General features: G+C 41.2%; 1 protein-coding gene across 5 annotated transcripts in view; it reads right to left on the bottom strand.

The window, feature by feature from the left end:
• Nucleotides 1-17,182, bottom strand: part of ARHGAP26 (Rho GTPase activating protein 26) — a 466,078-nt gene that overhangs the window by 37,456 nt on the left and 411,440 nt on the right. Inside the window, exon 21 of one of the 5 annotated variants that reach the window (XM_077137296.1) lies at nucleotides 1,790-1,903. The exons of the other annotated variants lie outside the window; for them this stretch is intronic. Within the exon in view, the coding sequence (XP_076993411.1) occupies nucleotides 1,897-1,903 (7 nt within the window). The 3' untranslated portion in view covers nucleotides 1,790-1,896. Of the gene's footprint in view, nucleotides 1-1,789; nucleotides 1,904-17,182 lie in introns of those variants that run through there. 5 annotated transcript variants of the gene reach the window in all.

The following is a 17,182-nucleotide window of genomic DNA, read 5'->3' as shown; positions in this document are numbered from 1 at the left end:
AGTACTCAATAACTTTTAATTATTATTATAAGGTCCTTGGGTGCAAGGGTAGACTCACATTTTTACAAATAGTACATTTTACCTAGATGCTAAAACAATTGTTATATGAATAACTGAGTGAAAGAAAGATCAAACTGAAGCCTCTAGCATGAATGCAGCTATGTGAAAGGAAAATAGTTGCCAGTTCTATTAGGGTGCTCCTGAATTCCAAATACTCTGTACTGGACATCCCCCAAACCTTAGCACCAATGCCATGCAGCTGTCAGCCAGGTCTGGCAGTCACTTTGGAAGGGAGTTGTTTCCAAAACCAATATAGCTTTATGATAACAAAAACTTCTCATAGTTCAAATCTTGAATCTGATACTTCCTAGCTGGAGAAAGTTACTTAGTACTGATTAGCTGGGACAGGTTATTAATAGAATCTACTTTATTAGATCGCTGTGGATTAAATGAGTTAATGTATGTAAAATGATCAGAAATGTACCTGGCATGAGGTAAGCACCATAGAAGTATATGATATTATTACTTCACATGAATACACTCAAAAAATTGAATATCTGCAATCAGCAAGTTGGGATCTGTTTTTTGACTTCTTCGGGTTGGAAAGAAAACTCAGTAGAATCAATGGATCTTGGTTTGAAGAAGGCAGTCCATGTAAACTACAGGTTGTGTGAAAATGCAAGGAAAACTCAGATTCAATTCTTCATGGCCTTCCCAGGAAGGAAAGCTTGTTATTGCTTCTTACTTATTTCATCTAGTTTCATGATGGTCAAAGCAGTCCCTTGTTTTTCATGTCGACAGAACAATGCCCCCATTCAACAAAAAAATAACTTTGGTTTCTTAAAAGACTAGTCCTTTCTCGCTGCTGTGATGCCACGATTCACAGCGGGGCGATAGCTTTCAAAGGTGAAAAGATGACGGTAATCAATGATGAGTACTTACTTTTATTGAATACTTGCTATGTTCCAGCCATTCTGCCAGGCTTTTTGTATGCATTATTTCATGCATTTTTTCCCAAACAACCTAACGGGTAGGTACTATTACTATCCCTATTTTTTAGATGGGAAAAGAGAAGATCAGAAAGTTTAATATCTTTCCCTAAGTCCAGTTGGCTGGTCGGAGGATGAGCTGGGATTCAGTGACGTATAGTTAACTGTGCCAGGAAAATACTCTGAGGTCACCCAGAAGGGAAGGTTCACACAAGTGGGCAGTCCAGCCCCTCCTTAGCACATCCATGTACATAGAGCTCCCCATGGGGCCCAGAGCCTCCCTCGTGCGCTCCAGATATGATGTACCTGCTGCCCAGGCAAACGGAGTATCTGGCCCCTTAGAGCACTGTTCAGAACATGTACTCTTACCCTCAGTTTCCTGAAGGCTTTTCATTTTATTTAGAAAGTATGTGTTGGAAGACATAACAAATGGTATATAATATATTTAAGGATGTTTGTAATTTCCCCAAAAGCCTCAGAATCTGGTTCATTTGTGCCATCTGTTGTAGGGAAACTGGAAACCACCTGTCTGTCTGCTCGAGCTCTGCTCTTACAAAGGAAATTGTAATTAGCTGTTTGGAGAAGGATTTGACTCATTACAGTAAATCCCTTATTCAGCACATATTGTATTAAGAAGGCATTCTGAATCTAAAAGCCACGACTTTTCCCCTCTGGCCCTCCAAAAGTGCAGTAAAACCTCAGCCAGTCAGAGTCTGCAAGGTGAATTGTGCCTTAGCTAATTAATAATTCAACAATAAATATTTATTGAATAAATAATTACTAAGTACTTACTACATGCCAGGCTCTGTTCAAGGCACTGGGGCCACAGCAGGAAACAAGCTGCGAGGGGCTTCTGCTCTGGGGCAGCTTACATTCCAGTACAGGAACTGCAAGGGAGGGTGTGAGCTCACAGGCTGGGTGGAGGAAGAAAATATTAAAGCTTCTATTTCATTTATGTGATCAAAAAAAGTTTAGGAAACTGTTCTTGTGTACATGTATAATAGACAATAAACAAGTATACAAACAAATAAGATCATTTTAGATGGTATTAAGAGTTATGAAGAAAATGAAAATCAGGGTAATTGTGAAAGTGAGTGTCTGAGTGGGAAGGGCAGGGTGGGGGTGATTTGGATTCTGTGGACAGGACAGGCTTCATCTGAGCTGAGACAGATGGCTCAACCTCTTAAACAGTAGGGTGCCTTTTTATTTTCGCCCTCTGGGCTTAGAACAAAACCAACCCCCGTTTCCTCCTAAGCTCCCTCACAGTTTTTCTGCTTTACTCATAGAGCCTTTCCCCAGAATATCTGGTGAACTTAATGGAAATGGTCATATTTTGGAGAAAAGAACTACTGAAAAATATCTGTAATAAATGCTGACCTGGCTGAAACAGAATTCCCAGTAGTAGCTGGTAACAGTAAAGCAGACTTTTCCTGCAAGAAATTGTTTCCTGGTAAGGTTAAAAAGTCATTCTGTTTGGGGACACGAATTCTTGCCTTTTCAATGAAGCCTTTGAACACCCTAAAATAGTGTGCTGCTTGCTCCATTCCAGAAGAAAAGAAAGACATAAATCCCAAACAAACAGACTGGGGCTTCTCTTTTTTGTGATAAAGACTCACCTGTCCAGTTCTCTACAGGACCAAGTACATAGTCAGACACTATAGCTATTATACCTCTGTTTTCTAGGTCACCCTGACTTTTGTGCCTGAGATACAACATTTCTTGAAATTCTATTCACTTTTGTCAATATAGCTATGATAATTCCCTTACAAAGGTGTTCATGGTAATAGGATTGTAAGTCCATTTCATTCCCTTTAGAAATCCCCAGTCTATATTTCAAATACACCACTTGAAATGTTGGTGAGCGCAAACTTTCTACAATTCTATTCCCCAGCAGCAAACCAGCCTCTACCAGCATTTCCTTCTTATAGTGACAAAATCGAACTCTGCTTTGTACTTCACCTTTCTATTGGACTCTCAGAAAACTATGGGAAGAAGAAAATTCCCAAGGGAAGACTATTTATTACACATCACATTCTAGCAAACTGCCAAAGTGAAAGAAAATAAAGGTACTTTCCAAAATGAAAAGCAATCACACAATTGAATGAGTCTTGCTGGATTGAGGCCTAAGAATTTACCTTTGTCTCCTCCCTGCCCAAGGTGGTTTGGACCAGCAATCAGAGATGGGGACCAATGATTCTTGGTTTCTACTGTGCTGGCAAGTACTCCAGGCCTGCTTCGGAAATTACTGGGAAATATGAACATAACAGGTGTTTTGTAGCAAAACATCTTTGTGACTTTATGCCCCTCTGAAAACTTTATCTGAGGTCAGTTCTATATTTCACAGAATACCTGAAGACGTATGGACTTTCATGTTATTCTTTGGCTTGGCAAATATGTGTCAACGTCTCGCAAATTAATAAACTTTCCAATGCTAATCTGTGATTCGTCCAAAAGCACTCATAGAGTTCTGGAAAGAGAGGTGTCAGTTTGGGCTAGAGTGCTTCAAGAAAGCTTCCCATATCTTTAAAATTCAGGGGGGCTGTGGATATCCCTGCAGCTGGGAAAGAACCAATGTCTAGGGCAAAATCCCCTCACCACACAAGGTGCACCACACAGTCCCACTTCTATAATAACAGATTCCATTGGTAGAGAGTGCTTACAACCTCCCAGGCTGGGCAGAGTGCTTTTCATCAACAACTGGTCCCAACAACCCTTTAGACGGAAGATGAAGGCTGGAGAGGCTGAGTGATTTTAAAAGCCAGAAAGTGGTGGTGCTGGGATTGAACTTACGTGGGCTGACTAGAACGGGGGCTCTTCTGAACCCCCATGTCCCCTGCTCCCTTTTGTTCTTCTCTCTGAAGTGTTCGCATGGCTGACTGGCTCCACAAGAACAACCCCAGCACGCTTACTTAACAAGCCTGGATGATAGAAGGGGCTGGAAAATGCCTGACACAAGCAAGGGGGGCTTAAAGGGAATTTGCTTGAATTGCCCTAGAACCTGTTGAAACAGGTAAAATGCCAGTTCCATGATCTCACAAACAGACATTAAATAGAAAATAAAGAAAAACAGTTTGAAAGCTTCTCAATAGTTTCATGGGTTGTCTGTTTTCAAACAATACATGTCATATTTGATAGACTTCTAAATGAAAATAATATTTCTAAAGAGTAGAGAATTAATAGTTAAGTGCAACTTTGGGATCAGAAAACCTTTTTGAATAAGGGTTCTGCTGCTTATTAGCTGTGTGATCTTCGGCAACTTACCTAACTTCTATGTCCCTCATTTTCCTCACAGTGAAATGGAGATAATTAATAATATCTATACCTAACGAGACTGAAGAATAAAGAAGATTGCATATATATGTAATATATTAAGCCTGGCACACAGTAAGTGTTCAGTAAATGGTAGCTGATATGATTAGCTGTTTGACTTATACTAAACAATGGTTCTTCCATTTTATATTGAAAAGTGGATTTAATTATTTGGTAGTTGGGCCACCTATAAGTCCTAAGGCACTTAACCAAATAGAAGTGAAAATGAAGAGAGAATTGTACGACCATCCAACTGAACGGAAGGGAGAAAATGTAGTGTGCTCCAAGTTCTAGGACTTTTATCTCCTGGATAATTTCCCTTCTTAACACAGCCCTGTTACTTGTGTCTGCACAGCAAAGATCCCCCAAAGGAAAATGTACACAGCCACTCAGGTTTGAAGGCAAAGAGGCCCGGAGGTATCAAGTTATCTGTGCCCAAAGCTCAGATATTGCATGTCATATGGAGGTGTCAATATTGAGCTCTGGCTCATTTATGAACTTTAATTAAGCCCTAACCTCTTCTTTCAGGACAGGCCAACAGGCCATGTCTGCTTTTCCATTGGCTTGCTCCAGTAAAAGGTGGTGGTGTTGCTGGAAGGTTGATGCTGCATAAAATGGGCATGGAAAGATGGGGAGGACAGTCACATGCCACCAGCCCACACTCAGTCTGATGGTATAGGTGGAGAAGGTCCGAACTCAAGGTGCTCCTGCAGACAGCTCCCTGAGAAGTCCCACATGGAGATGGAGGGTAGGGAGATTTAGTAGCAAGGCAATACCTCCTCCTTAGAGAAGAAGCCTTTCTCCATGGATGACTCTATGACTCTGAAATACAGCAACCCATTGGTTCTGTACAAACACTGCTCCAAGAACGGTGCTGCTCATTCTTACAATATTCTTTAACGGGGAGCAGCAAAGTGTCCCCATGACTGAGCTCTACATGATGGACTGCACTGGATCCTTGGACCTGACGTATCTGGTTGAATTTCTTGGTGTGGCCCAAGGCAGGCCATGGGCATTCGAAGCCATGGGCTCTCATCATCTAACTTCTCCCCATCCCACCCCTACCTCTGCCAACAGGCTGTATACTGGTTCTTTCAATATGGTGGCTCCTTTAGGAAGACAGACTCAGAGAAGGCCTACTGAAAACCTTTACCCAGGGAAGCAGGGTCGAGTGGGAGAAGCAGGGGCTGTGGAGGTAGGCGGAGCCTAGTGGGAATCCTTGCTCCTCTGCTTGCAGGACTTATGATTCAGGCTTGCTCTTCTCAGCGGAAAACCTGAAAGGGGGTTTGTGAGGATTGCATGAGTGAATGTACATAAAGGGCTGGGGACTACCTCTGGCACATAGAAAGTGCATCCTGACAGAACAGCAAGTACAGAATTTGATAAACTAGTGGAGTTAAGGAAAGGAAAAAAATTCACCAAGGGTCTGTGCAGCCAGGTCTGCTTTTCCAAAGCAAAACTAAATAGGAAGAAGGTGTTCCAGGACTCTGCTCCATTCAAATATTCAAAGTCAATGTACTTATTTACTTTCTTCTTCTTTATTTTTGGTAAAACATAAAAGTGGAAGATGCTCCATAAGATATCTCTTTCATGTATATATGTGTTCATGGCTTTTAAAGTGCTGAAAGAAAATGTGTTGGTTTTCTTTCTAGCTCTAAAAGCAAAATATGTTCAAGGCAGAAAAACAGTAAGTGGGAAAAACAAAACAAAATAAACCAATCACCAACAATACTACCACCCAAAGATACCATTGTGAACATTTTGGTGTTTGTTTTAGAGTTTCCCTTGTGCATATGCAACCACATGTATTTTGTTTTGTGTACTAAAATAGCACCATAATTTGCACACTTTTATTCTGCCTTTTTAACAAAGCAGGTTTATTTTGAAAAGATTCCCATGTCAATAAACACAACCAGCAACATAATTTTTAATAGCTGCATTGTAGTCAATGGTTAGTTTCCAAACCATCCCCACTGTCAGACACTGAAATTATTTCACACTTTTTGGCTATTATAAATAACACTGGGATGAGAATCCATCCACTTTTGCCTATATCTATGATTATTTCTTTATGATAGAGTGCGATTACTGAGTTGAAGGGTAAACCCATCTTAAGGGCTTTTGAGCCATATTGCCAAACTGCTCCCAAGGAAGGTCAGACTGATTTAGAATCCCTACCCACAGCACGATGATTTTCTGACCACTGTGTGAGGCCTTATATGTGCTCGTTTTTCTTCCCTCCTCTTCTCTTCTTTAGTCTCTTGAATACATGGATTTTTGTCGTTTCTGCCATATGAGCCAATCAAGACTACTAAGCGTAGCAGAGCCAGTCTAGGTTCAAATCAATCCCCCCAAATAAGTGAGGGTGCTAAGAAGAGACTGCTCTGAGCCACTGCAGTGTTTCAGAACAAGTTGGTTGGTGAGAGAAGGGAGGGTAGGTTTGTCCTCCCATAGCCTCTTCTTCTGAATTGAGAATTACTGGCTTCCTCCAGTCCATCAGTCAGCAAGCAAAGTCTGATCACTGAATTACAGCAAGGGAATGAATGAGCTTATACATATAGTAGAGACACACATGCTGAGCATAAACACACACGCACAGATACCCCGTTACACCTCCAGCTGTGATACTGGAGACATGCTGGCAGGTAAAATGTCCTTTCAAAACCCTCATGGACTCAAGGGGGAGAGTTCTTATTTTATTTAAAGGGGAGGAAAAAAGGGTAAGTGATAATAAATTAATTTGAGTTGGAGGCCCAAATATTTGTAATGAGTATTTCAGCTAGTTAAAAAGAAGCATTCTCCACCCGCAATGGGCAGGGACAGCTGGCATCCTGGAGTTGGCAAATCCCCCTTGAACGATCAATGTTGTCTCTGTAGTTGATAGACTGATCTGGTCCAAGCTTTATTTGTTGAAACAGATAATGTAATATTCGTCAGTATGTGCACACATACTCCGCTGTCTCTTAACCCCTTTCCTTCTATGAAACTTTCAGAATCCAAATTCCTCGTCCCTTTACTCGACAGTCAGAGTTTCTGACCAGGGAACTTCAAACGATGTGGCTACCATGGTTAGAGGAAAAGAGATGCAACAGTTTTTCAAAAACCACAATTTTTCCAGACGTCTACTGAAATGAAGTTTCAACGGAAACTTACTAAGTGCCTCCTATTCTACTCCTCACCCCTCACACCAGAACCTCCCTGTGCTTACGTGGGCAATAGAGAGGCCGGTTCTGCAGCAGTCCATGAGGAGGAGGGTCACTGCTCTAGGACCTCAGGGCTCACACTGATGTTTGGATACTCAGGAGTTGGTGGAGAAAGCCATGACCTTGGTATGCCTTTGCCCATCACCAGAGAGGAGTTACCTCCATGGGGACTGTGGGGGGAATTTCCACTGATGGATGCAGCTGCTGCTTTCTGGGTAACCCACAATACATGTGGGCAGGGAAGAGCTCAAGAAATGAGTTGCCTGGAGCCAAACCATTCTGCAAGCTGCTCCGTGACAGATGAGGGACTGTGGGCGAGTTTTGCAACTGCTCAGGATGCAGCAAACTGCCAGTGGGTTAGCGCCAAAGCCGAGGGCTTTGTGTTTTTTTCAGAATGGAAGGTATAAGAGCAGATGCATCCATAGTAATGATCTTCTACATTTACCGAGTATAGGCCATGAGTACTTCACACTCATTTTCTCCCCTATCCCAACACCAACCCAAGAAGTAGGTTCAATTATAAGCCCCAGTATACAGGCAAGGAGGTCACATATTGGTGTTTTGTGAAATCACAGAAAATCTTGCAGGACATTTTACCCTGGGTTTTTGTCACCCCATCTTCACTGCTCCCCACCTCCAGTTTACTTAGCAGAGCCCTGTGTTTACACATTTTCCGCAAGGTTATGTTGACATCAAGGAAAGCCAAAATGCCCCTAAAAGCCTCATCTAGGAAAGGAAACTCGCTCTTTCACCATTTTAAATTGCATGAGATATAAAGAGAATGACTCTAAAATCAAAGTAGTCCACCTGCTGCCATCCTGTTGGGTTCAGATAGTCAACAACCACAGGGGACTGTCCAGGTTCTTAGCAACCAGAAACATCAACTTTTCAAAGAACTTATATCGTGAGGATTAGGGGGTGCCATGATTACTCAAATTGACATCCTACAAAATTTTAGTTTTCTTCACAAGATTTATGGAAACAACTATTTACATAAGAACTGCTATGCTCAGGCCACCATACACACATAGCACTAATGTTTGCAGAAGATTTGTTCCTATAGCTAGGAAAGCTCGGAGCATTATGGCATGATACATTTGGTTATGAGTGTATAAAACTCAATTGCTACGTGAATCATTTCCCAGGCCAATTACCTAAGACAGGTGAAAAATGATTCTGTACATCTTTTATGCTAATGACAGGCTTTGGTAAAAGGAGTTCTTAGCTTATCAACCATCCAATTGTTATTGTTATTATTATTTTTTTAACTAAAATGGGTTCTTTTAACAAATATTTATGAAGCACTCACTCTCAGCCAGGCCTTGTCCAGATGTTGGGAATACTGTGATGCCCCAGATAAGATGGTCCTTACTTTCTTGGGGTTTACAGTCTAGTGAGGAGAGATAGACAGGGGCAGGTAAATTGTCAGGAAAAGTGCTAGGAAGAAGCGATGTGGCAGATTGCGCTAGATGGGGGTCAGAAGGGTCAGGGCAGGCTGTGGCATGTGAGGCTGAGGACAGCAGGAACAGGTACTACTGAGGCCCTACAGCAAGAATGAACTTGGTTTGTATAAGGAAAAGAATGAGCACAGGAGCATAATAAGCAAGGATGTGCCATGTTAAATGAAGCTGGAGAGATGAAGTACAGTAATCAAGGGCCAGACAGCATAGGTCATGATAAAGAGATTAGATTCTATTCTATGTGCAATTGGAAGCCACTGAACAATTTTAAGCAGTTTCCTGAATCTGAGGCTTTAATAAACATTGCAGTGTTTATAGCATTAAAAACCTAAAGCCTAAATAAACAGCATACACACACACACACACACACACACACACACACACACACACACACAAACCTTTGAAATTTCAAAGATAGTACCAGTTACTAAGTGCTCCAAATTCTACTTTCTGTTGAAACTGATTGTTCAGAATCTTTTTCATTTGTTCAGTAGACAGTTTTTTTTTATTATTATGTTCCTGGCACTGTGCTTGGTGCTAAGGAGATACAGCTGAAAAGACAACTTTGGCCCACAGAAAATAAGTGATGGTGATAAATGCCCTAATGGTGGATAAATGTTTTGCTAATACGACAGTTGCTACACCACCCAAAGAGGGTGGGGATGGGGTGGAATTGAGGAGAGAATCTGGAAAGGCTTTCTGAAAGAAAGTTATGTCTAAACTCAGTGTTTCTTGGAGGCGAGAGGAAGCTGGGGAAGGCTGAGCAACTGAAACAAGTTCAGCGGGGCCAAAATGGAGAGTCTAAACACAGGCTGCATTATCAGCTGGGGGTGGATCACCCAGGTCCTCTCAGTCAAGAAAAGGATTCTGGATTCTGGAGTTTAACCATATCAATGGGGAGCCATCTGTGATGGTTAATTTCTTGTGTTACTTGGCTAGGTTATGAGGTTCAGTTGTTCGGTCAAGCACTGGCCTTGTTAATGCAAGGTTATTTCAAAATGGGATAATCTGCTTCAATAAAGGTGGAGAGTCTCCTCACCATTCAGATGAGGCTCTTAAAAGACAGAACTGAGAAGTTCAGAGGTCAGAGAGGAATTTGGAATTGACTTCAGCATTCATTCTTGCTGGAATTTCCAACCATCTAGCCTTCCCTAAGGAATTCAGACTAAGTACTTTGGCTTCACCTTTATCAGAGTTTCTAGCTTGGAGCATGCCCTATTGATTTTTAACTTACCAGCTCCCACTATCATGTGATTTATTTCCTTATAATAAATCTCTCTAAATCTCTCTCTCTTATATATATGTATGTATCCTACTGGTTCTATTTCTCTGAAGAACTGCCTAATACATCATCAAAAACTGTTAAGGAGGGGACAGCTGTGTTCAAGTTTGCATTTTAGAACCATCCCATGGGTTACAGAATGGAGAATGAGCTGAAGGGCCCAGTAAGGGTCAGGAGGACCAGACAGGCAAGACATGGGCTAGGGTGGTGGCAGTGGGGATGGAGACAAGTAGACTGATGCGAGAGAGATGGAAATTGACAGGTGTTGGTCATGGACAAGAAGCCAGTGATAAGAAGGAAAGTAAAGGAAGGTGGCCAGGTTTCTAGATACCAACTGGAGAATGTAGAATTAATGGAAATAGGAAACACAAAGTGAGGAGTGGCAGTGTGCAGGGGAGGAGGAGAAAGCATTGGTGCGCTATAAAAGACACACAGGTGGTGTGGTTTGGCAGGCAGGCAGAGGACCCACTTGATACATCTAGTCTTTGGCATGTTTATAGTAACGGGAACCATAGAAAGCGATGAGATCAAACAGCCAAGAAAAGACTCTAAGGAATAAAAACCTTACAGGGAAAGCAGCCTTCAAAGGAGACTGAGATAGAAAGGTAGCAGGAAAATCAGGCAAGGAAGTAGATGGCTTTCAAAAGAGAGAGCAATTGGGCAGGCCACAGTGGCTCAGCAGGCAAGAATGCTTGCCTGCCATGCCAGAGGAGCTGGGGTTGATTCCCGGTGCCTGCCCATGTTAAAAAAAAAGAGAGAGAGCAATTGATAGTGTCCCATGATAGGTAAAGAGTAAGACAGGGATGAGCTCCATGTGGCTTAACAAGGTGGTCACTGGTGACTTCTTTGCACAGTGTTAGTGGCGTGGTTGGGGACAAAGTCCAGCCTGGGTGGGGAGGGACTGAGCAGTGAGAAACTGGAGAGAGGGAGACTACCTAAATTTAGACTCAAGAATGGGGATGAAAAGAATTCAGCACAGGACTTGCCCTACAATAACAAATCAAGTATGGATTTACCTAATATTGGAAATAACTCTAGATTTTTTTATGGGAAATAAAAGAGCCATTTTGGCACAAGTTACCTCAGGCAAGAAAAGGCCCAAGAAAACCTCACAAGATTTCTTCTTTCAAATGCCTTCTGAAGTGGCCACCCTGGAGTTAAAGCTCTAATTCACTCTTAATGAATCAAGCCCCAGGTATAGGGAAGATGATTTGGGGAGTAGAAGATTCCAACCACAGCTCATTATGTCTGTTTTCAACAGCAGGAGCAGCAGTCAAGAGAGGCGATCACAGCTAGCAGAAAGCTAGAGTCGCGAAGGTTGTTGAACACATCATAGGCAATCCTGGGCTGCTCCAAGAAGCTGACACTTGGGATCTCACAGATTTCTCCTGCTTCTTCACCCAACAACTAGAAAATGCTGGCTTCATGACAGGAAAGGTACTGAATGCTGAAGAGGATAAAGACCTAGTTCCAGCCCTCAAGAAGCTCACAGTCCAGTGGGGAATCTGGAATCTCAGCAGATGAAGATCACACATCAGTTAAGTGGAGGGCAGTGGGCTCAGCAACCTGGAGTCCTATGATGGAATTCTAGCTCTGCCACTTACAAGCTGGGTGACCTAGTGTAGGTTAGGTGGTCTTTCTGAGCCTGTTTCCTGACCTGGAAAATGAAGTCATTAACTGCTTCTCTCCTAGGGTAACTGTGAGTGAATGTGAAGCACTTATCTCAGGGTTTGGCAGCAATGAAGCCCTCAATGAACAGGCTCCATGACAGAAATAAGCACTGCCTATTGTGATAGCATTGAAAAGGGGCAACTAATCCAGTCAGGGAGGAGGGAGTCAGGGAAGGCTTCCTGGAGGGGCTTACAATGCATCTTTTTTTTTTTTTGCTTTTAAAAAGGGAAATTCATTAACTTGCAAATTTACAGTTCTAAGGCTATAAAAATGTCCAAACTAAGGCATCCAGGTGTCTGGAACACCTTTGTCAGTGGGAAGGCATATGACTGGCATCTGCTGGGGTCTTGAGATTATGGTTTTAAACAGCGTCCCCAGGGGCACTTTCCTTCTGCTTCTCCAAACGTCTGGGTCTCATGTTAGCTCTGTCAACTCTGAACTTTTTTTCAAAATGGTTCCCTGTTAAAGGACTCCAGTTAGCAACCCCACCTGTTTGACTGGGGTCCCCCAAACCTCACACAGATGGCCTCCTTGCTTCTTAGGACCTTCAGACTCATCTGGGTCATCAAATTATTATCAGACAAAGGCAGTGAATTTTTTTGCCTGATGCACTCAAAGGACCAATTCAGTTTCGAGGCCATGAAAATGCCCAAATCAAGGGATCATCAAGACAATGCTTTTTTTCTGAACACCTGATGCTGGCAATTCTGGACTCCTCTATTGCATGGCAAGGCACATGGTGGAGACTGCTGGTCTCTCTCTTCTCTTCCGGGTTTCATTGCTTTCAGGCTTCTTGCTTCCATGGCTCTCTCTCTCTCTGTATTCATCCTTAGTCCTTTCCAGATGAGCTTCATTCACATCCCTTGTTGAAGTCTGATCACTTTCTTAACTGCTTTAAACAGCTGCTGTATGAGGTTATGCTGACTTTCATAGCTTCAGAGCTCCAACTCTGAGTCTCAGATATCACACAAATACCCAAAGTTTCTCTTTCTGGGAATGATCAGGTTGTACAAAAACAGCTCAGTATATCAGAATTTTGAAATAACAGGTGAAACTCTGGAATAGACGAGATTGCAAAAAGAGCTTATATTCTAGGAACCTTTATGATAGGCACCAACCAGATAACCCACACTCTCAACTTCAATTCTCCAAGTTTGTATATTATAATTAGTTCATATGAGTGATGCATGATAATACTTGTCTTTTTGTTTCTGCTATTTCATTCAACACAGTGTCCTGAAGGTTCATTCACCTAGCTGTATGCCTCACAACTTCATCCTTCTTGCAGCCACTCAGTAGTCCACTGAATGTATACACCATAGTTCCCCCTTCTATTCCTCAGTCATTGTTCCCTTAGGCACCTCTATCCATTGCAAATAAGGAACACTGCTATCATAAACACCAGTGTGCAAATGTCTATTCGTGTCCCCACTCTCAGTTCCTCCAAGCATATACCTAGCAATGGAGTTGCAGGATTGTGCGGCAACCCCACCTCTAGCCTCCTGTGGAACCACTACACTGCCCTCCAGAGGGGCTGCACCTCTCAGCTTCCCTACCTTCAGTGAATAGGCACATCTCTTTTCCATATTTTCTCCAACACTTGTTTATCTTTGTTCATTTTTAAACAGTTTTATTCACACAGCATACAAACCAACCTAAGTAAAAAAATCAATGGTTCCTGGTAAAATCACAGAGCCATGCCTTCACCATCACAATCTATATGAGGCATTCCCTTTTCTTCTGCAAAGACTCTCATATTCCTCCCCGATGTCCCCCGCTTGGTGACATTTAGTTTTGGCAAAATGCCTTTGTTACATTCGGTGGAAGCATATTACAATGTTACTGTTGACTGTAGGCCCTAACTTGCATTGATTGTACTTTTTCTTGTATACCATCCCATTTTCAACATCTTGCAATGTTGACATTCATTTGTTCTCCCTCATGCAAAAACGTTCTTATATTTGTATTACATTAATCACTATAATTTTCTACTCTAGGCTTCCTGTGTTATACTGCCTGTTTTTATCCTGTATCTTTCCTTCTTGTGTCATACCTACCCCCTGCCCTTCTTCATCAGCCATACTCACATTCAGCTTCATTCAGTGTACTTAACATTATTGTGCTACCACTGGTTAGTAATGTGCTACCTATTTCTAAATTTTTACAATCAGTCCTGTTGCACACTCAGTACTACTTCAGCACTAAATGCCCAATCTCTACCCTCTTTCTAGCTCCTGATAACCTGTGTCCTTAACTCTAACTCTTAAAGTTTACTTACTGATGTTAGTTCACATTAATGAGACCATACAGTATTTGTCTTTTTGTTTCTGGCTTATTTCACTCAGCATAATGTCCTCAAGATTCATCCATGTTGTTACAAGCTTCATGACTTCATTCTGTCTTACAGCTGCATAATATTCCATCACACATATATACCACAGCCACTCGTTCATTGATGGGCATTTCGGCTGTTTCCATCTCTTGGCAATCGTAAATAATGCTGCTATAGCTATCGGTGTGAAAATGTCTGTTTATGTCCTTGCCTTCAGTTCCTCTGAACATATACCTAATAATGAATGTATAAATCATTTTGGGTAGAATTGACATTTTAACTATATTCAGTCTTCTAATTCGGTTCTTCTGGATTATATGGCAATTCTATACTTAGCTTCCTGAACTAAACTGAACTAAACCACCAAACTATCTTTCAGAGCAGTCGCACCATTTTGCATTCCCACCAATAGTGGTTAAGTGTGCCTCTTTCTCCACATTCTCTCTAGCACTTGTTCTCTGTTTTTTTTTTTAATGGTCATTTTAGTGGGTGTGAAATAATATGCATTTTGGGTTTTGATTTGCATTTCCCTAATAGCTAGTGAAACTGAGCATCTTTTCATATGCTTTTTAGCCATTTGTATTTTCTCTTCTGAAAAGTGTCTGTTCATGTCTTTTGCCAATTTTTTTATTAGAGTTTTTTGTCTTTTTGTTGTTGAGTTGTAGAATCTCTTTATATATTCTAGATATTAAACCCTTATCTGATATGTGATTTCCAAATATTGTCTTCCCTTGCATAGGCTGACATTTTAATTTCCTGACAAAGTTCTTTGGTGCAATAAAATGTTTAATTTTGAGGCTATCCCATTTATGTATTTCTTTTTTTTTCATTGCTTGTGCTTTGGATGTAACATTTAGGAAACTACCTCCTATCACAAGATTTTTAAGATATTTCCCTACATTTTCTTCTGAAAGTTTTATGGTCTTTGCTCTGACGGTTAGGTCTTTGGCCCGTTTTGAGTTAATTTTTATATAGGGTGTGAGACATGGATCCTCTTTCATTTTTTTGCATATGGTCATCCAGTTTTCCAAGCACCATTTACTGAAGAGGCTATTCTGTCCCAATTGGGTTGGTTTGACCACCTTATCAAAAATCAACTGTCTATCGAGAGGGTCTATTTCTGAATACTCAATTCAGTTCCATTGGTCAGTGAATCTATCCTTACGCAGCATCATAATGTTTTGACCACTGTAGCTTCATAATATGCTTTAAAGTCAGGTAGTATGAGATCTCCCACCTCATTTTTCTTTCTGAGGATATCTTTAGCTATTCAGGGCACCCTGTTTTTCCAAATAAATTTGGTTATTGGTTTTGTTATTTCTGCAAAGTAAGTTGTTGGGATTTTAATTGGTATTGCATTGAATGTATAAATTGTTTTGGGTAGAACTGACATCTTAACTCTATTCAGTCTTTTAATCCATGAACACTGTATGCTTTTCTGTTTATACACGTCTTCCATGATTTCTTTTAGCAATTTCTTCTAATTTTCTGTGTATAGGACTTTTGAGGAATTTGTTAATTAATTCCACAATTGGAGCTTGGCTGAGCTAACTTCTTGCTCCTAGTAAAGTCTGTTTCCTTTCTCCTCAGGAACCAGCCTGCAGTGCTTATGGGGAAGGGGCCCTGACCTCCACAGCTTGGGAGATGTACAGTTCTGTGTGGGACCTCAGCTGTTCCATCCACTCCTGACTGGTATATAACGTGTGTCCAATCACTGATGTCCCCCCAAAAGTTGTTCCATACAATTCCTGACTATTTGCAATGGCTCTTATAAGGACTAGTTGATACCAGCCAAGTATGGGTAGTGGGAGGAAACTAGACTTAGAGAGAACCACAGTCTGCCATTTTTTTGTTTCTTAAAATGGTGAGGAATTGGGAAAAAAAAAGGAATTATTAAATTTTTCCACTTGGGAAACCCTTGATACACTCTCAAACATTAGGGACTCTCAAGTTGGTAATAGGCCAAGCCCTTAATCTTGAAGCTTACTCCTATGAACCTTATTTCTCTAGCGGAGAGTTTAGCTTACCTATCTATAATTATGCTTAGTTACTTCCAGATAACCTCTTTTTCTACTCAGATATGGCCTCTCTCTCTCTCTATGCCCAACTCTGCAAGGAAAGTCATTACCCTTCCCCCTGTGTGGGACATGCCATCCAGGGGTGAAAGTCTCCCTGGTAACATGGGACAATGACTAAGAAAGTTTAAACAGAGTTGAGAGGCTATTTTGGAGGCTCCTCTTATGCAAGCTTCAGCTAGATATTGTCAACTGCCACGGTTCACCAAATCCCAACCAACATTATTCCTGTTAACCTGAAAGAACACTTAGGGCTCTCTCTGAAATTCTATAATAGTTTCATGCACTGTTTACTTTCCTGAAACCTATAAAGTTCAGTTGGTTCCTAGGCCAGATAAGTCCTGAAACCCAGAGGGGACAGCCTCTAAAAATATCAATTAGTTCCATCCTCCATCCCATACTGTCAACAGCCCTTTTCAACATGAAAAAGCTAGAATGGGCATATAATCCATAAAGATTGGGAGAAGGACCAAAGGAGAAGGTAGAGTGATAATAGAGAAGATAAGATTTAACAAATGAGTATAACAATAAATATTGTTATTTCCTTTAGTTTCCATGTCTTGGAGAGGCTATAAGGAAACACCTGAAATTGTGGAACTATAACCCATTTCAAACTTTGAAATCTGTTCTATAACTGTGTTAAAACTGTACTTTGAGGTTTATTGCTTTTTTGTTATATATGTTATATTTCACAATGAAAAAGGCTTTAAAAAAGTTGTTAACCTCACATGAGGAACACAAAGCTGTATTTTTTTTGGGTGCTGATGCAACAGAAAATGTGTTAAGACTTGAAATCAGAAATTCTAGGCTTGAATAGAAACTTCCCTGATTAAAACTGGTGCACAAATTTGAATAGGGCCA

The sequence above is a fragment of the Tamandua tetradactyla genome, chromosome 20 (genome assembly GCF_023851605.1).
Source record: "Tamandua tetradactyla isolate mTamTet1 chromosome 20, mTamTet1.pri, whole genome shotgun sequence".
NCBI classification, from domain to species: Eukaryota; Metazoa; Chordata; class Mammalia; order Pilosa; family Myrmecophagidae; genus Tamandua; species Tamandua tetradactyla.
The sequence above is the reverse complement of the archived record's forward strand: the minus strand, read 5'-3'. Positions and strand labels throughout refer to the sequence as shown.